Source organism: Oncorhynchus gorbuscha, linkage group LG11 (assembly GCF_021184085.1).
Source record: "Oncorhynchus gorbuscha isolate QuinsamMale2020 ecotype Even-year linkage group LG11, OgorEven_v1.0, whole genome shotgun sequence".
NCBI lineage: Eukaryota > Metazoa > Chordata > Actinopteri > Salmoniformes > Salmonidae > Oncorhynchus > Oncorhynchus gorbuscha.
In genome coordinates, this window is record NC_060183.1 from 43,854,128 (window position 1) to 43,876,962 (window position 22,835).

At 45.4% G+C, this 22,835-nt stretch overlaps 2 protein-coding genes across 8 annotated transcripts in view; both read left to right on the plus strand.

Moving 5' to 3' along the window:
- Positions 1–5,366, plus strand: part of LOC124048694 (tetratricopeptide repeat protein 28-like) — a 117,756-nt gene extending 112,390 nt beyond the window's left edge. For 3 of the 6 annotated variants that reach the window (XM_046369717.1, XM_046369721.1, XM_046369720.1), the window contains 7 exons: positions 109–268; positions 390–466; positions 1,136–1,159; positions 1,279–1,408; positions 1,602–1,709; positions 1,840–2,449; positions 2,571–4,272. In XM_046369717.1, the coding sequence (XP_046225673.1) occupies positions 109–268; positions 390–466; positions 1,136–1,159; positions 1,279–1,408; positions 1,602–1,709; positions 1,840–2,449; positions 2,571–3,840 (2,379 nt within the window). In that variant the 3' untranslated portion in view covers positions 3,841–4,272. Of the gene's footprint in view, positions 1–108; positions 269–389; positions 467–1,135; positions 1,160–1,278; positions 1,409–1,601; positions 1,710–1,839; positions 2,450–2,570 lie in introns of all 6 variants that reach the window. The other 3 variants (XR_006841273.1, XM_046369718.1, XM_046369719.1) reach the window with 3 other exon arrangements.
- Positions 5,367–6,123: 757 nt separating this feature from the next.
- On the plus strand, positions 6,124–22,793 carry LOC124048698 (phosphatidylinositol transfer protein beta isoform-like). Of its 2 annotated transcripts, XM_046369723.1 has the most exons (11): positions 6,124–6,260; positions 11,470–11,500; positions 14,538–14,683; positions 14,923–15,014; positions 15,162–15,169; positions 15,690–15,848; positions 17,346–17,423; positions 17,624–17,734; positions 18,321–18,443; positions 18,723–18,800; positions 19,534–22,793. In XM_046369723.1, exons 1-10 carry the CDS (start codon positions 6,241–6,243, stop codon positions 18,771–18,773), a joined length of 819 nt encoding a protein of 272 aa, XP_046225679.1. In that variant the 5' UTR covers positions 6,124–6,240; the 3' UTR covers positions 18,774–18,800; positions 19,534–22,793. The 2 variants fall into 2 exon arrangements, with proteins under 2 accessions (XP_046225679.1, XP_046225680.1); XM_046369724.1 differs by lacking the exon at positions 18,723–18,800.
- Positions 22,794–22,835: the final 42 nt, after the last annotated feature.

Here is a 22,835-nt window from a genome sequence, read left to right on the forward strand (position 1 = left end):
TGCGTGTGTGTGTGCTCTTTACTTCAGTGTAAGGTCTTTGGTGTTTCTCATGACTTAGTTATTCTATGTTATCATAATGAATATATCTGTTTTCTATGAATCCACCAGGTTGGTGGCGTACCGGGATGGCAGGCCCTGCTGTCAGCCGTGGGGTTCCGGTTAGATTGTCCCGGTACCGGCAGTGGTCTCCCCGCTGCTGTCTTCTTCCCTATGGCCGACCCTGGAGACCGGCTGCAGCTCTGCAGCACCACTCTGCAGTCACTACTAGGTAACCTATCAATGGATTAGTCAATCGTTCAACCAAATAATAAACCAATCAGACTGCCAGCACAGCACTATAATCCAGTCCCTACATGGAAAACTATCAATCAATCCTCTCTGTCATCCAGGTCTGCCTCATTCAGCATTCCAGGCCCTCTCTAAACTGGTCATTGCTGCTGAGACTGGAGAACAGCTAATCAACAAGGTAGGCCTCAATGCACACAGACACACTGATTAATTGACATGCTGTACACTCGATTGCAGAAGATCACACACAAATATTGTTTGATCATCCCTGATGTTTTCCTGAACTTTCCAATACATTTCTGATGCATTTCAATCACCCCAAAACATAACAACGTGTCATTACCTGATTTGACATATTTTTGTGCTATTACTAAGATAAAGCCAGATTAAAAAGATTCATCAAACTATTTTTACGCGTGAGTTTCTGATAACCCCAATTGTCCTAAAATCTAGAATCAAATAGCTTGATAATCCATGTTAATAGTGTTTTAAATAGCATGTATATGAATCAACTTGATATCAAGTATGAATAAATTTGACTTTGGGACCCGCCCAACCCCCGTTCTCCCATGGGTAGGCTATGGCGATCGGCAGTTTGCCCAGTTTGGTTGTTTCACAAAAGTGCTCCCCCAGAAATATGATTTGAATATGCATGTGATGGGCCTGGTAATGTTTGCATGGGGTCAATATCAATATCATCATAACCTCTTGGATTTTTAGGGCTTATAAATAGTGGTAGTCCCTGCGTGGTCTTCATTTATAAGATTTGTTACTTTCTAATGGTATGCTCCTAACAATTTAAGTCCTCTATCTCTTTCGCTCTTTCCTCTTTACCCACCACTTGAAGGCTGTTAAAAATATGGTGGGAATGGTAAGTTGTATGTTGTATCTTTCTGGCATGAGAAACTCATACTGAGGCAAAAAAAGTAGGACAAGGCAGAAGTAACCTAAACTACGATAATCTAATAAACTACCTCTCCCTGTCTCCAGCTCCACCAGGTATTGGTTCAGAAACAGACATGTGACAAGGAGCAGGAGTTCTCATTGGCTCCCATCCAGGTATCCATTAGTGTCCAGCTGTGGAGACTTCCTGGTTGTCATGAGTTCCTGGCTGCGCTGGGTGAGTCATCACCGCACTGAGCGGTAGATATACTTGTATTGTAGCAGTGGCGGCCAATCGCATCTTTTGAGAGCCACTGTGGGTGTGTCAAGTTTGAACCCAGGTCTCCTGCATGGCACAAGACTGTGTTAGCCCATTGAGCTAAAGCGTTAGCTGTGTGTGTCATTCTTTTCCCTTCTCTGTTTCCCTCCAGGTTTTGACCTGTGTGAGGCAGGACAGGAGGAGGTGCTATTGAAGACTGGTAAACAGGCTTGCAGACGGACAATGCACTTTGCATTGCAGTCTCTACTGGCACTGTTTGGTAAGAGTCTCCAAGTCCTCTCTCTACATTGTTACAGTATCTAGGCATCTGGACTTCCTATAGTTACAGTGTGCTTCACCATTTCATCTTACCCCTGTCTCACTTCCATCTTCTCCTCTCGCCCTTGCAGACTCCACAGAGCTCCCCAGACGCCTCAGCCTGGACAGTTCTTCATCTCTAGAGTCTCTCTCCTCCTCCCAGTGTGCCTCCGTCCCCCTTAACCTCCCTCAGCCTCCCTTCTCGCCCCCGCTTGGTGGCCCAGACAGTCTCTCATGCGACGCAATCTCCCTCTACAGCCTCAGCTCCCTCGCCTCCTCTCTCAGCTTCCTGTCCCGCCCTGAACCCGCAGGAAGTGATGGCATCAGCCAGCGTTCACGGCAGCAGGAACTGGAGCGGCACCGCGGAGGAGTCTCTCACCGACACACAGGAGATGTGTCGAGAAACAGATTAACGAATCACAGAGGAGTAGGCAGAGGGACAGAGGGGGAGGATAAGTATGAAGGATTCTCTATCATCAGCAGTGAGCCTCTGGGAGGAGGGGGGAGGGAGTGTGACACCTTACCCTTCCCTGGGGGACACAGACACATTAGAGGAGCAGGGAGGGGAGGGGCGGCAGGGAGGGGGTACCCCGTCTCGATCTCCTCCAAGGGGAGTGTCAGCACTCCCACCTCACCGCTCAAAGTCCTCCCCCCGCCCCTGGCCATACCTCCCAGCCCTAACACACACGTTAAGTCCCAGGGGTAAGCTGTTGCTTTTTTTTTCTTACTAGGCTAAAAAAGACACTTGTTTTCTTTAACTGTTTGCAACTTCACCAACTTGTCACATCAAGTTAAACATATCTCTCCCTCCTCTCCTCCCCAGCTCTCAGAGCTTGTCTGAAGGTCAGGTGGTCAGTACAGAGGCAGTCCTCTCGGAGTCTGACCAGTCCAGTACAGAGACAGACAGCACCGTCAAGTCCCAGGAAGACAAGCCACCCTTCACCACTCTGGACCCCCAGGAGCTGGCTACCAGGATCCTGGAAGAGACCCAGAGCCACATGCAGGCTTTAGAGAGCCTCCAGAGGGGGAGGACAGGAAGGGCAGGCAATGGGGGAGGGGAGAAGGGGCTAAGAGGACAAGAATGTACACCCTCCTCCACCTTAGCCCCCCTGACCCCCACTGGAGGTGGTTTGGGCTTCCGTTCGTCTGAATCCAGCGCTTTCAGCAGACCCAGTAGTAGAGCCAGCCTACAGGCCCGGGCTTCACCTCTCTCCCTCTCCAGCCCTCTCTCACCCCTCCCTGCCACTCTCTCACCCATCTCCACCCCTCTCCTCTCCACCAGGCCCAAACCCCCCTCTCGTTGCTCGTCCTTACAGAAGATCAGCTCCGGCTACAACAGCCCGGCCCTATCCTCCCTCTCTTCCTCCCTCTCTTTCTCTCACCCCCACCCCTCACCCTCCAGAACCCCAGACCCCCACATCCATGCGCAGCTCAGACTTAAATACCCCAGCTCCCCTTACACCCCGCACATCTCACACTCCCCCAATAGCATCTCCATCTCCCCCAGCTCAGGCCACCCTTCTCCAGCCGGCAGCCTCCTGTCCCTGGCCGCCTCCCCAGCCCTCTCCCTGGCCCCCTCCCCAGCCCTCTCCCTGGCCCCCTCCCCTGCCCTCTCCTACTCCTCTACAGGCTCTACCGCGTCCCGCTCCAGCCTGGCTGAAACCCCTGGCCTGCGCCGGTTGAAACAGGCAGGCCTGGTGGACGAGAGGGTCCAGGCCATCCACAACCTGAAAACCTTCTGGTCCAATGCCACCCAGAGGCAGGAGGTTCCCGGCCCAGGCAGAGTGCTCCGAGATGGGGGGAAGAAGATGAGCACGGTCCAGAAAGATGTCCTGGGGCTTCTCCACCTCTCTCCAAGACATGGGTCCAACAACAAGAACCAGGACGCTGAGGGGCCCCAGAGCCCCATCAACCCGCTTAACGGACATCGAATGCTGGGTTCAAAACCACCAGTGGCGCCTCCTCCTCAGACTGCTACTGACTCCTCCAGGGGAGGTAGTCCTGGAGCACCCCCACACCCTGTCAGACTGCCCTCTGGGAATGGCTTCAAGTTCCCCTCGCCTGGGAAGTTCTTCCCCTCCTCTAAATGCTGAGAGGGGATAGAGCAGGGCTCACCAACCCTGTTCCTGGAGAGCTACCCTCCTGTAGGCTTTTAATGCAACCCCAGTTGTAACTTACCCAATTCAGCTCATCAACCAGCTAATTATTAGAATCGGGTGCGCTAGATTAGGGTTGGAGCGACAACCAACAGGACAGTAGCTCTCCAGGAACAGGGTTGGAGAGCCGTGGGTTAGAGACTCTTCATGGTTCGATATCTGCTCCTGACTCTAAGGCTCTTCAGGTGGGTTTTACTAGCTGGGCTATGAGCACGGTCCAGAAAGATGTCCTGGGGCTTCTCCACCTCTCTCCAAGACATGGGTCCAACAACAAGAACCAGGACGCTGAGGGGCCCCAGAGCCCCATCAACCCGCTTAACGGACATCGAATGCTGGGTTCAAAACCACCAGTGGCGCCTCCTCCTCAGACTGCTACTGACTCCTCCAGGGGAGGTAGTCCTGGAGCACCCCCACACCCTGTCAGACTGCCCTCTGGGAATGGCTTCAAGTTCCCCTCGCCTGGGAAGTTCTTCCCCTCCTCTAAATGCTGAGAGGGGATAGAGCAGGGCTCACCAACCCTGTTCCTGGAGAGCTACCCTCCTGTAGGCTTTTAATGCAACCCCAGTTGTAACTTACCCAATTCAGCTCATCAACCAGCTAATTATTAGAATCGGGTGCGCTAGATTAGGGTTGGAGCGACAACCAACAGGACAGTAGCTCTCCAGGAACAGGGTTGGAGAGCCGTGGGTTAGAGACTCTTCATGGTTCGATATCTGCTCCTGACTCTAAGGCTCTTCAGGTGGGTTTTACTAGCTGGGCTGCGAGCTATGAAAGGGACTGAACATTACGTTAGCAAGAAGGTCCACTGGGGACCACCAAAACTGAAGTTCCGATTTGCACTTTGCGGTGACTGACTGCCCCCTAGTGGGGAGGACAGATCAGTGCTAGATCATAGAGGAGAAGAGTGCATGCAGTCACTGAAGGACAGAGGGTCAGATTGGTCTGTAATAATAACCCTGGGTTATGGTGCCTATGGTTCCTCACTGACAACAGAGCATGTAGTCCTCATGTCTCCTTCTACACTGTAAAGACACCTTATACAGGCAGACTCTGTCTCAGGCTCGGAGACTGTTACGATGACTGAAAATACAAAAATTGTGTTTTTACTTTCTATCTAAAACAATAAAATGTATGATTTATTTGAATATAATTATTGTTAACTGTTATTATAAAGGATTGTAACTGTTATATTGTTATTTTATTTTGTTAATAAATCCAGTGTTTTGTCATCAGTATTAAATGTATTATATATTAAAAAGCAAACAGTACACAAATAAAAAACATATCATAGTTTTATTAAATTGCTGAAAAGACATGTGAGAAGACCTATGTAAATGAAGTGTCAGTCTGAAAGCATGAACTCTCTTACTATTGAAACATGTATTGTCTTTTTTTAAACACTTTTTGCAGATGCATCTGTTTTTTTTCTCAGTAAATTCTTTTCAATAAAACAAGTTTTGCTCTCTTGTCTCATTTGAATGGTTATTAACAGGGATATTACTGGACTTTGCTCCTGCCTTCGTGAACAAAACTGATGATCAACTTTATACACTATAAAATAAGAATTTGATCAAGCTTGCCATAGCGGTAAGAGATGGAATTAGGTGTGCCTGTGATGATGCTTGTTGAAAGTGAGGACTTGGCAGGTGACATCCTGGTTCTTTAGAGCAAAACCCATATACAGGTTTTGGTTATGGAAATGTAATGATTGTATTACCAATAATATTGAGATAAGTGACATTGGTTTAGAAACGTACTGTCTACCTGTACTGCTATTTGGGATAGTTCTTGCCCAGAGAAACCTCTGGAAACCTTGATATTTTTATGATTCGAACCAGAGATATATATAGATATAACACATAAGACATATTATTGATCACAAATACCAAAATGTATTAATCGTCCCTTCTCCATCGGTCTGTGCTATCCTGGGTACTTGGGACGTCCATACCCCCCATTGCAGTTGATATTTAAAATAAATGGTAAGGGTTAAGGTTAGGGCAGCGTTTTACAAACTCGGTGCACGTTTAGTTTTTTCCCCCTAACAATATACAGATGCTTCAAATGATCAAAGTTTGCAACTGTGTAGTGGTTGGGCAAAAAAACAAAACGTGCAATCGTTAGTGTCACGAGGACCGAGTTCGGCGTAGGAAGTCTCAAGGAATAAAAAATGTAAAAAGTCGCAAGGAATCTAGATAGCGCTGACTCGTCTCCATCCCGGTTCACAAGCTATGCAAGTTCTGACCAATCGGCGACTCCCGTGGGCGGAAACAATTCGTTGTTGATAATTGCTGGTGACGTAGATAACCTTGCGCAGCCGCAGCCCGGGAGGAGAAGATGGTGCTTATCAAGGAATAGTGAGTTGAAGTATTTCACATATAATTATGTTCGGCAATTTGAGTCAACGTGACTGTAATTTGAAATAAGTCTTTGCGTATTTGTGGCAGCTGGGAGGATATTGTGAGTGTTTGGGTGGATCAGGATGTGTCTACACGATACCGGTGTCTAGGCCTAGACAACAGCGATAGCGAGCTGACGTTACCTTTGAATGAATCAGAATGGAGAAATGAAGTAACTAACGGGGTAGCTATGTGTCTACACCTGTAAAGTTAGCATATAGGTTAGCTGGTTAACACGGTGCCATAAGCTTCGGTCTCGCGAGTGACAGATTATCAAGGTGCCATCTCAGGGGGCTCTGTTAAACAAGACGAGGTACTCAAGACTCCGTCAGTGAGACGTTTCTACGAAATGCAAAATACCATACAACTCAAATGACAGTTAGTGTGCGAGTCGGCACACACTCCTATGCTAGTTATTTTGCTAGTTTACTTTTCCAAGTAAACCGTTCACTAGCTAGCATGCAAGCTAACCATCAGCTTGGGTGGCTAAATGACACTTAAGCTAATTACAATTACCTAGCCAGCAACTACCTAGCCCGTTATTTTTAGACCGTGTTGTCAAAGACAGTATCTGTGGTGTTGTGTTCAGTCTATCCGTCTACTCTTTCCTGGCGTAACATGCAACCGGCCGACTGTGTAGAGGCTTTTACCTCAGTCTGACTTTACTTGCAGGGTGCACGTTTCCCTGATGATTTTGTTAAGCGCTAAATGTTTGCTTGTCTCTTCAGCTGCAACGGTTTTCATGGCAACCATACATAGCTCGCCGGCCTTCAGTTCACTCACACTTGTGTTTGGCTGCATTGTAATCAAATGCCAATAAATGATCCTCCCCCGTTGTCTTGCTTGATATAGTGTGAGTCACATCACCGCCAAGCAAGCGCAGTAATGCACTGACAGTATTGCTCAATGCTGTAGATGGCCAAGTCATTCCTGACATGCTGGCCAAGTGTGCAGTGACTGTCCTAGTGTTTCATCCAGATTTGGTTTAGGGCTGTCTAGATTTAAGTGGATTAATTCCCCAACAGACCCAGGCTCAAGTTGTGTGTGAAGTCGTTTTGCTCAGGGTGTCATGACATATCCCCTATCGGTTGTCAAGAAAACTAAAGCGGTGCCTATTCCCTTTTAAGGTCTATGGGTGGTGCCTGAACAGTCAGCTCACCAGATATTCCTCAGGTGATCCAGGAATTAAACTACTTGGGACATGACTGAAAGATCAATAAATCTGTTTGCCTTTTCCAAAGGTCTTCCCACGGACAGCTCTGCTTTCCTGTATCATGTTGTATGATGTCTGTGGGAAGTCAGTTACCATAGCTAGGGCTTGTGATTGCTCTACTATGTAGAACCCTTATGGTGTATTTGCAGACCATGCGGTGGACACAGCTGGTTTTGTGTACAGCACACTATCAGAGTAAACTAAACATGTCTCCTCTTATCCTGGAGTGCACATGTGCTGAATTGACTAACTTCAAATAACCTTCTGAACTGAGGACATCATTGTGATTTTTGCAGCCACTCCTTGGATTTTGTTTTGGGAAGATTAAGATTAAGGTTTTACTTATTTCCATATGATGTCAATCACTTTCTGACCGCACCCCTTTTGATTTGAACTAAACCTTCCATATGCGTTTGCTTATGGTAGAAGTGGTCAGAAAAAGGGACTTTTTGGACATGAATGCCAAAAGATTCAGGAGATAGAGGTTCTCAAAGTTGACCCATTTTGCATACCCCACCCTACCATGAGACATCCATGTCTTTGTCACTGAAAAAGATAAACGGTTGAATTTGATATCATTTGAAAGCTTACGGAGGTGTCAAACTATTTTATATATAACATAGTATATATGTTCATATACACTTTTTGTCGGGGCTCTACAAGGTGTCGAAAGCGTTCCACAGGCATGCTGGGCCATGTTGACTCATTTTAATTTTTCCTTTATTTAACTAGGCAAGAAGTTAAGACATTATTTATTTATTTTTATTATTATTATTATTATTATTATTATTATTTTCAATGACGCCCTAGGAACAGTGGGTTAACTGCCTGTTCAGGAGCAGAACGACAGATTTGTACCATGTCAGCTCGGGGATTAGAGCTCCAACGCTCTAACCGCTAGACTACCCTGCCGCCCCAATGCTTCCCACAGTTGTGTTAAGTTAGCTTTGTCCTTTGGTGGACCATTCTTGATACATACGGGAAACTGTTGCGCATGAAAAACCCAGCAGCTTTGCAGTTCTTGACACAAGCGGTGCTCCTGCCACCTTTACTTCCATACCCCTTTCAAAGGCACTTAAGTCATTTTATTTTGCCCATTCACCTTCTGAATGCCACACATACACAATCCATGTGCATCATAAATAATAGATCATAGCTTTCAACTTGTCATGGAAAGAGCAGGTGTTCCTAATGTTTTGTACACTCCGTGTATGATGTAAAATAGGGTCTAAGCTACATCTTCAGAGGTGTCTTTTGTGCCCACCATTGGTTTGAGACACAGCAGGCTCTTGAATACAGGGTGGGTGTCATGTTTTGGCTGATAAATTTAACTAAAATGTGAATACAATTGAAATTTCAACTTTCAAATGGTACTACAAAGATGGTTGAAGGCCCATGTTGACTTGAGTGGTTGAGAATATCCATTGTTTTAAACTAATTAATTAAATTAATTAGTCAATCTGCCATAGGAAACTTATTTAAATAGATCATAGACATCCCCAATCAAGTTGACATTTGACTGGAGAAAAAAATTGCCAAATCTTTTTCTATATTTGTGTTTATACTTTCCAATATTCATAAATTAATGTATTTAGATTTTTTAAATCAAAATACTACTCATATTACAGAGAAAGTGGTAAAGCTTCATGACTCCGATTTTAGATTTGTAGCATCTACAGATGAGACGTTATGGAGTCTTAATGGAGGCCTGAGTAAGGCCGAAATGCCATTTAATATGTCAAATATACAGTATGTTAACAATCCTTTCTCCAAAGGACTATTCTATGGATTACATTTAGTTAAAAATCCCCCAAGTCCGGGTCTTTATTGGTCTAGGTTTCGTGAGAAATTACTCCTATATATACTGAACAAAAATATAAACGCAACCATTTCAAAGATTTGACTGAGTTACGGTTCATATAAGGAAATCTGTCAAATGAAATACATTCATTAGACCCTAACCTATGGATTTCAAATGACTGGGAATACAGATATGCATCTCTTGGTCAAAGATGCCTTTTTTTTTTTTAAAGGTAGGGGTGTGGATCAGAAAACCAGTCAGTATCTGGTGTGACCACCATTTGCCTCATGCAACGTGACACATCTCCTTCTCATAGAATTGATCAGGCTATTGATTGTGGAATGTTGTCCCACTCCTCTTCAATGGCTGTGTAAAGTTGGTGGGAATTGGAACACTTCGTCGATCCAGAGCATCCCAAACTTGCTCAATGGGTGACATGTCTGGTGAGTATGCAGGCCAGAACTGGGACATTTTCAGCTTCCAGGAATTGTGTACAGATCCTTGCGAGATGGGGCCGTGCATTATCATGCTGAAACATGAGGTGATGAATGGCACGAAAGGTGGCTCAAGATCTCATTACGGTATCTCTGTGCATTCAAATTGCCATCAATACAATGGAATTGTGTTCGTTGTCTGTAGCTTATGCCTGGCCGTGCCATAACCCCACTGCCACCAAGGGGCACTCTGTTCACAACGTTGACATCAGCAAACACCATACCATAACCCCACTGCCACCATGGGGCACTCTGTTCACAACGTTGACATCAGCAAACACCATACCATAACCCCACTGCCACCATGGGGCACTCTGTTCACAACGTTGACATCAGCAAACACCATACCATAACCCTACTGCCACCACGGGGCACTCTGTTCACAACGTTGACATCAGTAAACACCATACCATAACCCCACTGCCACCACGGGGCACTCTGTTCACAACGTTGACATCAGCAAACACCATACCATAACCCCACTGCCACCAAGGGGCACTCTGTTCACAACGTTGACATCAGCAAACACCATACCATAACCCCACTGCCACCACGGGGCACTCTGTTCACAACGTTGACATCAGCAAACACCATACCATAACCCCACTGCCACCATGGGGCACTCTGTTCACAACGTTGACATCAGCAAACACCATACCATAACCCCACTGCCACCATGGGGCACTCTGTTCACAACGTTGACATCAGCAAACACCATACCATAACCCCACTGCCACCATGGGGCACTCTGTTCACAACGTTGACATCAGTAAACACCATACCATAACCCCACTGCCACCACGGGGCACTCTGTTCACAACGTTGACATCAGCAAACACCATACCATAACCCCACTGCCACCAAGGGGCACTCTGTTCACAACGTTGACATCAGCAAACACCATACCAAAACCCCACTGCCACCATGGGGCACTCTGTTCACAACGTTGACATCAGCAAACACCATACCATAACCCCACTGCCACCACGGGGCACTCTGTTCACAGCGTTGACATCAGCATACTGCTCGCCCCCACAACGCCTTGCACGTAGGTGGTCTACGGTTGTGAGGATGGTTGGACGTACTGCCAAATTCTCTCAAACGATGTTGGAGGCGGCATTTGGTAGAGAAATGAATATGAAATTCTCTGCCAACAGCTCTGGTGGACATTCACTGTGTAGGACAGATGCATCTCTTCATATTCCCAGAACAAGCTGAATGAGTACCCAAATGAAATGTTCAAATCAACTGTGTGGAAAATCGTCCGTTTTTTAAAAATGTTAGTTCTTTTCCTATTAGAAAATGTTCAGCTCAGCGGTCTGAATGATGAAGAACCGACCAGTCTCACAGTGTGTGGGGTTACTGGAGTTCACTCCTGGCTCTGGTTGAACTCTGCCAAGACAGGCTGAGGCATGGATATGGTTTGGTTTACTGCAAGGGCCCCTTTTAGTCTCTTCGTGTGACACTATGTGTGACACACACACACTACATGTTAAAGGTTTTAAATGTATGTAAAGTATTTTGTCAGTGATGTCTCGTTCGTTGTGTGTCGGACCCCAGTAAGACTGATGTCGTCGGCTAATGGGCGTCCTAATAAATGAAAACACTGGTAGAACATCTTTGTTTTCTTATGTTTATCTTTATTTCTCTCTCTTACAGCCGTGTGATCCTACCGATCTCTGTGCAAGAGGTGAGTACCACCATGTCATAGCCCACACAAACACAATTGTTATGCTAGTTTCCCGCTTTCATGCATGCAAGTCTACATGTATGAAAGCAGGTCATAATTGGTGCTGGCATTGATAATGCCTTGATAAACTTCGATTTGTTTGTGACAATAGGTGTATCTGTTGCATGCACAGGATGCATCTGGTGTGAAACAGTACGGTGAAATGCTGACTTACAAGCTCTTCCTCAACAACGCGGTGTTTAATATTAAAGGTCAAAATCCAGAATAGGATCTTAAAGAGCACAGAATTTATACTGGGTCAGATGTACAACAAAGAAATCAGATGAGAAGTAAAACATGAGAATGTAGGCTATACTGTGTACAAGGTCAGTATCATTTCAATGTGCAGGGATACAGTTCTAGTTGGGGTAGATATGCACATATGGGCAGGGCTGGCTCTATCCTTTTGGGGACCTTAAGCGAGCAAAACATAGTATTGCCTACCACTAATAACTCCCCATCTTCATAAAGACAATAACAAAAAATGACATACCTAACGCAACAATACTGTAACGTTAGTAGGAGATATGCATCTTTAGAACTTTTGCCACACGTGTATAAAGCTCGTTAAGTTGGAAAAAGTTTGGAAACGTGCTGAAGTACGGACTGACTGCTGGGAACACGTCTACAACTTCATCAGCAAGCTGTCAAACTATCATAAATAAGTGCCATTCTGCACACTGTTTACCAGTGCAGTCCCATCCCTGTGTTTGTCAGGGACCCAAAGGAAAATCCAACATAGTGTCTTAATAGGGCGTTGGGCCACCAAAACAGCTTCAATGTGCCTTGGTATAGATTCTACAAGTGTCTGGAACTCTTGGAGGGATGCAACACCATTCTTCCATGAGAAATTCCATCATTTGGTGTTTTGTTGTAGATGGTAAATGCTGTCTCATGTGCCGCTCAAGAATGAGTGTTCAATTGTGTTGAGAACTGGTAACTGTGTGTATGTAGAAAAGTTACTGTCTGCGGTGACTGTGCCACAGGGAGAAGACTAATACCGGCCCAATTCTGCAACCCTGTTCTCTAACTAGGGACATATGGTCTCCCTGCAACGGCCTGAAAACACACACAGCTTTGAACACTAGAACCGCCATAGGCCAACGGCTACGAACGTTTGATTTTGTAAGAATACATATATAGAGTAAAAAATAATAATAATTACATTTTATTTCACACCTATTCCTACCTACGCTTAGCTTGTGCATGTGTTCGGTTTAAGTGTTTCGGCGTAAGGGGGGGCGTTTGTCACATCCCATGTAGCAGCAACCTATATCAGTGAATGTCTGTGGCATGCCTTTCTTTCCACTGCAGTCTGTTTTGTCACAGCATTAATACTCCAGCATGATGAACACATGATGTTCTCCTGAAGCATGTGATGTAGTAGCTGCATATGAAGATTTTTAGTGCAGGTACACAGTGTGACAGCTGTAAAGTCACCACCCTGGAGGGGTCATATATCCTGACAGGGAAGGCCATTTCCCCCTTAGTCAGGTCCTACGGACTGAGGTCAATCACCTCCCTTCCATATAAAGATTAACTTCAGAGCAGGCTGCAGCTCTGAAGGCTTGTAATGTGTGGTTGTAGTTTCAACTACTGTACACTGTGTGTACAACATGTTAGGAATGACTGCTCTTTCAAAGACCGACTGACCAGGTGAATCCAGGTGACATCAATGATCCCTTATTGATGTCACCTTTTTAAATCCACTTCAATCCACTTCAAGTGTAGATAAAGGGGAGGATTTTAGCCTTGAGACATAGATTGTGTGTAGATGAAAGGGAGGAGACAGGTTAAAGAAGGATATTTAAGCCTTGACACGTCTGTTGCCCAAATACTTTTTTTAAAATAAAAAAATAGAGACATGGATTGTGTACGTGTGCCATTGAGGGTGAATGGGCAAGACAAATATTTCAGTGCCTTTGAACGGGGTATGGGTAGTAAGTGGCCGGCGCACCGAGTTTCTCTGCTGCTGCTGGGGTTTTCATGCTCAACAGTTTCCTAAATGTTTCAAGAATGGCCCACCACCCAAAGGACATCCAGCCAACTTGACACAACTGTGGGAGGCATTGGAGTCAACATGGGCCAGCATCCCTGTGGAACGCGTTCGACACCTTATAGAGTCCCATCCCCCTGAAGAATTGAGGCTGTTCTGAGGGCAAAAGGGGGTGCAACGCAATATTAGGAAGGTGTTCTTAATGTTTTGTACACAGTGTATATTCATGATATGGAGTAGTTGGGCTTTATTGATCCCTGGGCAGAGTTGTACATGTTGGTATAAAAACCCTTCGTCAAGGTGTTTGCCTTGCTTCCCCATCACCTCTAGATGTGCCCAGGGTATCAAGGGAAGCATTAGATTTCACACCTGGGTCTAAAGCATTACTGGACAAACTGTAGCTGATAGTAGAGAAACGGTATCTCTGTGACTGACCCATCTCTCCCTTGGAATCAATTCAAAACGAGCCAAACACATTGCAGCCAACTAAGGCCCACTGTTCCAGTTTGTATGAGAATCTCCTTTCCTCCTCTCTTGTCCCTAAAGTGGAGCTGTGTGTGTGTTCGGGCCGATGCAGGGGTACAATAGGTCCCTTGTTAGAGAACAATAGGACAGGGTAGCAGAATTGGGCCGGTGACTGTATTGGCCGTCTTTCTGTGGTACTGTCGACGCAACGCAACGACACACACTCGCAATCTTTTTCTACACACACACAATGCAGAGCTTTGTGTTGTCCGGCTCCTAGTCCATGAAGTCACAACACCCTTTCTGATATGTATAGAGTTTGTGTGTGTGTGTGTAATGTCATTAGCTTGCCATATCCTAAACCACTAACCCATAATGTGGATGGTCATAAACCATATAAACACAACGTCAAATAAACATCCCCTTTCAACCACTAACAGTGACTCTGTCAGTGATTGGCCCAATTGATGTGTGTTAGTGACACTTTGATGTTCTGCGTGTATGTGACACATTTCTGTCTTCTTCTCTCTGTTGTAGTACCAAGTCGGTCAGCTGTTCACTGTAGCAGAGGCCAGTAAGAATGAGACTGGGGGAGGAGAGGGCATCGAGGTGCTGATAAATGAACCCTACGAGGACGAGGGAGAGAAGGGACAGTACACGCACAAAGTCTACCATCTAAAGAGGTACACACACACACACACACACACCAAATCTGCCACACGAGCTACACGCGTACAGTATTGGGGTGGTGGTGGAGTGTACATGCATATTTTCCAAAGATTTTGTTTACACAGGCAGCCCAATTCTGAACTTTCGTCCAGTTACTGATAAAAGAGCTGATCTCAAAAGACCAATTAGTGGAAATGTATTGGACTACATGTGTAAACGCAGCCATATGATTGACTCCTGTCTCTCTTGGCAGTAAAGTCCCAGCCTGGTTGAGGTATATTGCACCAGAGGGAGCATTAGTCTTCCATGAAAAAGCCTGGAACGCCTACCCATTCTGTCGCACCGGTGAGTCCCACAACTCTTGTTTAAACACTCAATTGAGACCAATTCTGATTGCGACTGGCCAACATTGTCACATTTTAATAGTTCTTATTGAAAGTTAACCAATGATTCCTTCTTTCTTCTATTGCTTGTGTTATCCATCTGCTGCAGTTATAACGGTGAGTAGTGAACTGACCACACACACACACACACACACACACAACATCATCCCCAGACTCGTGCCATTGTCTGTGTGGGGTTGTGTTGTTGAGACACTCATTCCCGTTAGTGTGACTTCCGTAGCGTGGTGGTGTGTAGCTAGCTGCACTGCTAATGCTAGCACGCCCAGGTTTAGTTGGGCAGAGTGCAGAAGTTCACTAACCAGACGTGTGTTTCAGTCCGATCAGTTAATTAGCTTAGCTAGTGGGTTTAAATAGGCCTCCGGCCTCCATTCAAGGCTTTCTCAGCATTAGAGATTCCCATTGGTTCTCTATTTAAGGCATTCTGTAGCTTTCCATTGGCTAATGTTTTAAGGCTACTGTACAGAGGAGGTGTAACTAATCAAACATTTGGAATGGTGCACCCAATATGGCTGCCGCCCCGACCCACATCATCTAGAATTCAGTTAGGAGATTTGATTAAAACAAGGGCCGATTTTAGATTTTTCTATCCTTTCTTTGCTCACTTCACTCCTTCCAGAACGAGTATATGAAAGATGACTTCCTGATAAAGATTGAGACGTGGCACAAACCTGACATGGGAACGCTGGAAAACGTGCATGACTTGGATGGTCCTACGTGGAAGACAGTGGAGGTAGTCCCCATCGATATCGCAGACAAAGATGTAGTGGCCCATGGGGTGAGTGGACACACACACACCTGCTAAACACGTGTATGTGACCAATATTTCTGAATACTTCGAAACAATATTTGAATAAATAGATTCGTCCTATATTGCTCGTCAGACCTGACATGACTGTTGGTTCAAGCCGTGAGGTTTTAACTGCTCATCAGCCGTTTGAGATCAGTAACATGAAGATGGCTCTCTTCCCAGGTGGTAAAATAATCTGTCCCAGGCACTGACGGTTATGTCAATGTATTTGTCTCCCCCATGTGGACGAGTTGTCACTGCATGTTGAGTGGCTGTGTGCCAATCTAATCTTGAACACCCAGAACTAAAATATTGCTTAATTGCTTCATGCTCATTTAAGATCTGGGGGAGACGTGTTAGAAAATACACTAACAACGCTACTGAATTCTCAACCCTCTAAACGGAGTCTTTCTGGCAAGTCTAAGGCAAGTTTCATGATCCCGAGAAACGCAGCGGTCTAAGGCACTGCATCTCAGTGCAAGAGGCGTCACTACAGTCCCTGGTTCGAGTCCAGGCTGTATCGCATCCGGCCGTGATTGGGAGTACCGTAATGCAGTGCACAATTGGCCCTACGTCGTCCAGAGTAGGCCGTTTTTGTAAATACGAATTTGTTCTTAACTGGAAATCAGCAGTCCGGAATTAAATTCCTTTTTAGTCATCGCATCCCACAGTCTGTCGACAGATGTTACTACCATTTTTTTAATGTAACGTGCATCTGTCCACGGGATTACTACCAGGCTAGTGTCATCTCTAGCCTGTATCTGCTGTTAGCCTGGCAGTCTCTTCCTGCCTGCCAGAAAATGTGCATGTGCAAGATGCTGTGTAGAAACTCTGATCGACACCTTACTGACACACTGTTGACGTGACTTGTTGTCGCTATAAGTCTGCGTAATCAGCCTTCCTCCCACCCAAAAGCCACAGTGCAGGATCCCCAAGCACTGTTGTTGAGAGGCGGTATTGGAGTGAGCTTCTCTGTCTGTGGTGGGCCTACCATGTCTGTCTTGTCAGTCTCTCCTGTACAGTACTGACTGAACACTCAGGACAGAGAGAGAGAGCATGTGCTACAGTAGTGGTTCCTGTACTCCTAATGACATAAGTGGATCAGTGGCAGGGCCACAGCTTAATCTGAGGGTCCATCTGGTGCAGGCGCACACACACACACACAGGTCTGACAAATTTTTTAAAGTGGGGACTAGGGGAGAGCCTGTGGTCGTTTGTGGCATTCCTTCATCATAAGGGAATTGTGTTGATCTCCCAGTTCCTCAGATCGTTGTACTATCCACACATCTCCTTTTACACAGTAGTATGTGAACCGCGAGAAGTCTGGTAGAGGCTTCATTCTAGATAATATTATCTTCATGTACATTAGTACTCCCTTTTCAATAGTTTCTCTGTGTGCGTGTTCACTCCTGCAGGATTATAATGGGCTGTGATGTGTATATGTTTTCAGTATGCATGTTCTGTAATGCACGTTCTCTCCTACAGGACTATAAACCAGAGGAGGACCCTGCTCTCTTCAAATCGACAAAGACGGGCAGAGGACCACTCTCACCTGAATGGAAGGTACAGGACTAGACTCCCTCCTGCCTTGTCTGTGTTAATTGGTCATGTTGACGTTTGACCTCGTTCAGAAGAGGGTTAAATCAACATGCCGCGCTTCTCTTGTTTGCGTTGCTGGACGCTACTGGCCCAAAATCAACATTGTAGAAAATGTCATTTGAAATGTTTCCCTCGTCACCCTTCCTGTGTTTCTCCTCTGACAGAACGATCTGATGAACAAGACAGACTGTCCTAAGATGTGTGCCTACAAACTGGTCACTGTCAAGTTCAAGTGGTGGGGCCTGCAGACCAAAGTAGAGAACTTCATCCAGAAGGTACAACGCTTTTATCTCTCTCTCTGTGTCTCTCTCTCTGTCTCTCTCTCTGTCTCTCTCTCTGTCTCTCTCTCTGTCTCTCTCTGTCTCTCTCTCTGTCTCTCTCTCTGTCTCTCTCTCTGTCTCTCTCTCTCTCTCTCTCTGTCTCTCTCTCTCTGTCTCTCTCTCTCTGTCTCTCTCTCTCTGTCTCTCTCTCTCTCTGTCTCTCTCTCTCTCTGTCTCTCTCTCTCTCTGTCTCTCTCTCTCTCTGTCTCTCTCTCTCTCTGTCTCTCTCTCGCTCTCTCTCTCTCTCGCTCTCTCTCTCTCTGTGTCTCTCTCGCTCTCTCTGTCTCTGTCTCTCTCTCTGTCTCTCTCTCTCTGTCTCTCTCTCTCTGTCTCTGTCTCTCTGTCTCTCTCTCTGTCTCTCGGTCTCTCTGTCTCTCTCTCTCTGTCTCTCTCTCTGTCTCTCTCTCTGTCTCTCTCGGTCTCTCTGTCTCTCTCTCTCTCTCAGCCTTTTCACATTACTTTTAGGGCTTCTAATGAGAAAAGACTGATACCTAATATTGTCATCACTCATCTCCTACCTCCACCTCTCTCCTTCTTTTAGCAAGAGAAGCGTATTTTCACTAACTTCCATCGCCAGTTGTTCTGTTGGATCGACAACTGGGTGGAGCTGACCATGGCAGACATCCGACGAATGGAAGAGGAGACCAAGAAAGAGCTGGAAGAGGTAATACACAAACGCACAGTTGTTTCCTAGGTTTTAGACTTGTGCCTTAGAGTTTGAGAAAGTGCTCATATGTTTTTGCGGTGGGGAGACTTATTTTGATGTTTATGATGATGAAGAGGTAACTAACACCTGATTCCAGAGGCATGAAGGGATCAGGAACCACAATAAACAACAAATCACCTCTCTAGGACTGACTGTGACCCTCATTAGGCCTTAACCTTTGACCCTCCTATGGAGGTCTGATTGGTCCAGCTGACAGGTCTGCTCTGCTGCCTTTAGATGCGTGAGAAGGGCACCGTGCGAGGAACCTCGGCAACCTCGGAAGAGTAGCCCCCGCTCCTGTAGGTCAGAGGCTGAGTAAGTTCCCCAGCAGGGCACAGGAAATGACATCATCGTGGCGTTGTGGACTCATCCCATGCCTGTACTCGTCTTCATTGTAGCTTTCTTTCACCCGCACTCGTTTTTGTTGCTCATCGCCTGTTTTTTTTGTTTTCACTTTTTGCCAGCTGCATGTTGCCAGTCTAATCAAACGTTCTGGGTCAGTCTGTCCTGTCTATGGTGGCTTTGGCTCTGTCTCCATGTGGCTGTCTCATTCTGTTCCTGACTCTTTTCATCACGCCTGCCTTCCGTTCCGTCTGGCTCTCAGCAGTTCTGCTGCACCACTTTCATCCTCCTTTTTCAAACCTTCATTTGTTTGTTTTTTGTCCACTTTCTAACTAACATGGTGTGTTTTATGTGTGTGGTTCCAGGTGTTGGGGCTGCACCACTAACCTGTTGCTATCTGCCATCTTTCTGCATGTCATGTTGCCTACATGGGGAATTATCTGTCATGTGGACAGAGAGGATAAGAGTTTTCACTGTGATGGGTTGATGTGCTGTAAAGGGGAAATACTCTTTGTATTTCATGAAGTGAACATTGGCAGTGTAGCTAGTACATTATATGAACCAGGCAATAGTCATTTGATGGAATGACAAAAGTGGTTCACTCCTCTGTCTCATCACAGACAGACTCTTGTCCTTCAGGGGGTACTGTGGTGACACCCGCATTATTTTAATCTCTTTTGTTCTTTCTCCTTCCTCCTTGTCCCAGCTGCGTAGGTCAGGTCAGGTTCGAGGCATGACTGCAGCTCACGAGCAGTGAGGTTGACCAACAAAACCCTTCCATGATGATGTTACCATGTCCACCGAGGAGAGGAAGTCTCTGCTCTACTTCCTGTCTCCCATGATTCATATGGGGGGGGGGGGGGTTGTCCTGATTGGTCAATGTTATTGTACTGACCCTCAATCACATGCCTCCTATTCACACAGAAAAACAAAAGCGGTTTTGCATTTAAAGAAAAATTTTAAACTCTTTGCACAGAAGGTAAAATGTAATTGTTAGTTGATTATAAGACGGGCTTCGTTTGTATCCAGAGACGCAGCAAGCCTTTTAAACAGATAAGAATGTTATTTGTTGTTTTACAGTTCTCGGTATGTTATAATTTCCCCCAAAATTGGAATAAGATAATGTATTAACAGGCTTTGGACCAATTTAATTTGTCATGTATTTGTGTTCCCTGTTTTTATCATACTGTATCTGTCATTCTGCCATTGCTCTGGTTGGTTTCATCCGTGTTTCTTCCCCCTCCCGAGACTACGGTCCGTACAAGCCCTTATCCCAGTTGTAGTGGTCTGCAGACTTGAAACGTGTCCCAAATGGCACCCTATTCCATATAGTGCACCACTTCTGGCCTGAGCGCTGGGTCTGAACAGGGTGCCATTTTGGGATGTAGATGAAGCATTTTAATCCCTGGTCACTGTCCTGTCTGTCTGACAGGTGGCTGGGGAGACAGTTGTTCTTTTGTTGATTTTGTCCCAGGTCTGTGGCTCTCTCTCGTAGAACGTGATGTTTCTGCATGACTTGATTATCCTTCGCTACCTTACAATATATAAGCCAGAGACACACACACACACTCGTGAGTGTATGTGTACAACTGCAACCCACAGTGACTGGCAGTGCGTGTGCGTTCGGTTGCCTCCGTACTCTGCCATTAGGGAGTGTGTCCAAACGAGAAAGGGTGAGGATCCTCTGTGGACACAACTATGGCTACGTGTGTGTGTGTGTTTAGGATGCTGCTTCTGAGTGGTTTTGGCACAGCTAGGCTTCTCGCTGCTACCTGATCCAGCCTGTTGTAAATTGGCCTTGCGCTGTGGCTGTACCCCTCCTGTAAACTAGGGCTTCAATACCAGGGCTGGGGGCCAGGTCTACTTCAACTCAGTCCTTTAAGGACTTCAACCAGAAATTCCAATTTAAACATGTCATTTCTTGGATTGGACTTTCAATGCATTTCCTGAATGGACTCCATTGAAATGGAATTGGCCTCTGGTTTTTAACAAGAGGGCTGGGCTACCCCAGGGCAACCTAGCTTCTATTTTACTATAACTGATGAAGAGTGTGTGTGTGTGTGTATACTGTAAAGGGTTTTGTATAGCCTTTTGGACAATTGTAGTTATGTTTATCATGCTGTTCTCCCTCCATTCACCACTGTCCCAGGCAGCAACCATCTGTCTAACAGATAAGGGTTGTGATCGAGTGGTTTAGCATACTTCTACATTTCTTGTATGTTTTAGTTTTTTTTGCTGTGTTTTTGTTGTTGTATTACTGTCTGTTGATCATGTATGTTGTCGTCATTTCCCTTTTTAACGTGTTAAGGTTTTAAACATTTCGTCATTATTTTTTGCCTCGTGCTGCTAAACCAGCTGTATCTAGTACCTCCTTCATGCCCCTTTGCTTTCTGCCTACTTGGAGTCACGTCGTGTGTTAATGACATCGGAGCGAGAGCTAGACTTTGGTGGCTTTAAAAACATATATATTTTTTTTGTTTAAATATTTGATAGATGATCCCCAGGTCTGCTATACCATTAGGAGGGACAGAAAGACATGGTCCTTGTGACTGTCCAGCTGTCCTGTGGGACTACCAGCCTAGTTCTACTACTGCAGTGTTGACCGTCCTCTGATTTCATATTGACGATGATACATGGTGGTCGGGTCTACTCTAGACGGACCTGTCTTGTCTCCCAGTACTGTAACTATATACAGCAGGACGCTGGCTCAAATGGCGCCCTGTTCCATATATAGTGCACTACTTTTGGCAGGACAATATCGTAAATGGGGTGTTCAGGTGTAAAATATAATCATACTCTTGATTTCAGATCAGCGTGTTGTTCAGATACTGCTTTGAAATATTCACTTTTGTTTCTGCCAATGGCTAAGGTTAGGATTTGGACAATCTGATCCTAGATCTGTGACTGTGGTCATTTGATGTCCCGCCCCCATGGCTATCATCAATTCTGCAGTTTGACTGTACATTCACGAAGGTAATACAATGTGTCTGATGTAATGAATTTCTCTGAAGTACGCAAAGACAATATTTTAGTGCAGATACAGTAAGTAATACGTTCTCCATCGGTGCAATGCTGACCATGTAGCTGCTGCAGCATTATTAACAGATAAGGCTATATAAGTATCTCTATTTAAACTAATTGAAGATTTTGATAGTTAATTCCCATTGTGATATTGTTTTAAGATTATTTTGATCTCCTGGGTAATGAACCCTTGGAGTGAGACACTGTTAAGTGAAACGGTGAAGTTTAATTTTTTGGGGGGCCATTGTATTGTTTCACTTTTTAATGTTTTGTCTTGTAGATTTGAACCATTCCTGTTGGATCATTGTCTATTGGGTCGAATGTGACCCATAACTGTCCCATGATGTGGGTTAGTCTTTATAGAAACACCAGTGTCAACCAGGGTGTGAGGGGAGGGGTTGCACATTTTTGTTCTATCCCAGCACGAACACCTGATTCAACTACTTATCACCAAGCCACTGATTAGTTTAGTCAGGTGTGTTAGCATAAACACGTGCGACTCTGTGGATCCTCCCAGGAAGGGATTGAGAAACACTGGCCTTAGGGCTCTATTAAATCCGTATCGTGGAAGTTCAGCATTACAGCGAGATTGAAATTTAAAGGCAATGTTCCCGCATTAGCAGAGACCGCATTCACGGTAAACACTGCATGTTGGCTCTATTGAAAAATTACCTTTTAAATTTCTATCACAGACTCTGTAATGCTTCAACGATGCAGATTGAATAGAGCCTTACAGTCCATAACATACTGTATGTCTTGTCATCATGACCAAGCACTTGCAAAATCTACTGTTCATTTCCTTTGAAAGATTTTCTGATCACAAGGTAAAATTCATGGGAATTTAGTAGTGAATGTAAAAATATTTTGTTTCACAGCTGCTGAACTGTGGCAAGGTCTAGATAATGGAATTGAACAGAATATCTAATAAAATGGAACAAACCTCCACCATGTGTGCTGTTGATTTGACATAATGCTCGATACAGCTGG

What these genes read in the sequence shown, in the direction of transcription:
- LOC124048698 (XM_046369723.1), top strand. Translation starts at nt 6,241, where the DNA reads ATGGTGCTTATCAAGGAATA. An exon ending in AAAGTCTACCATCTAAAGAG is followed by an intron (nt 14,684 to 14,922) that starts GTACACACACAC and finishes CTCTCTTGGCAG; the next exon opens with TAAAGTCCCAGCCTGGTTGA. An exon ending in CCAAGAAAGAGCTGGAAGAG is followed by an intron (nt 18,444 to 18,722) that starts GTAATACACAAA and finishes TGCTGCCTTTAG; the next exon opens with ATGCGTGAGAAGGGCACCGT.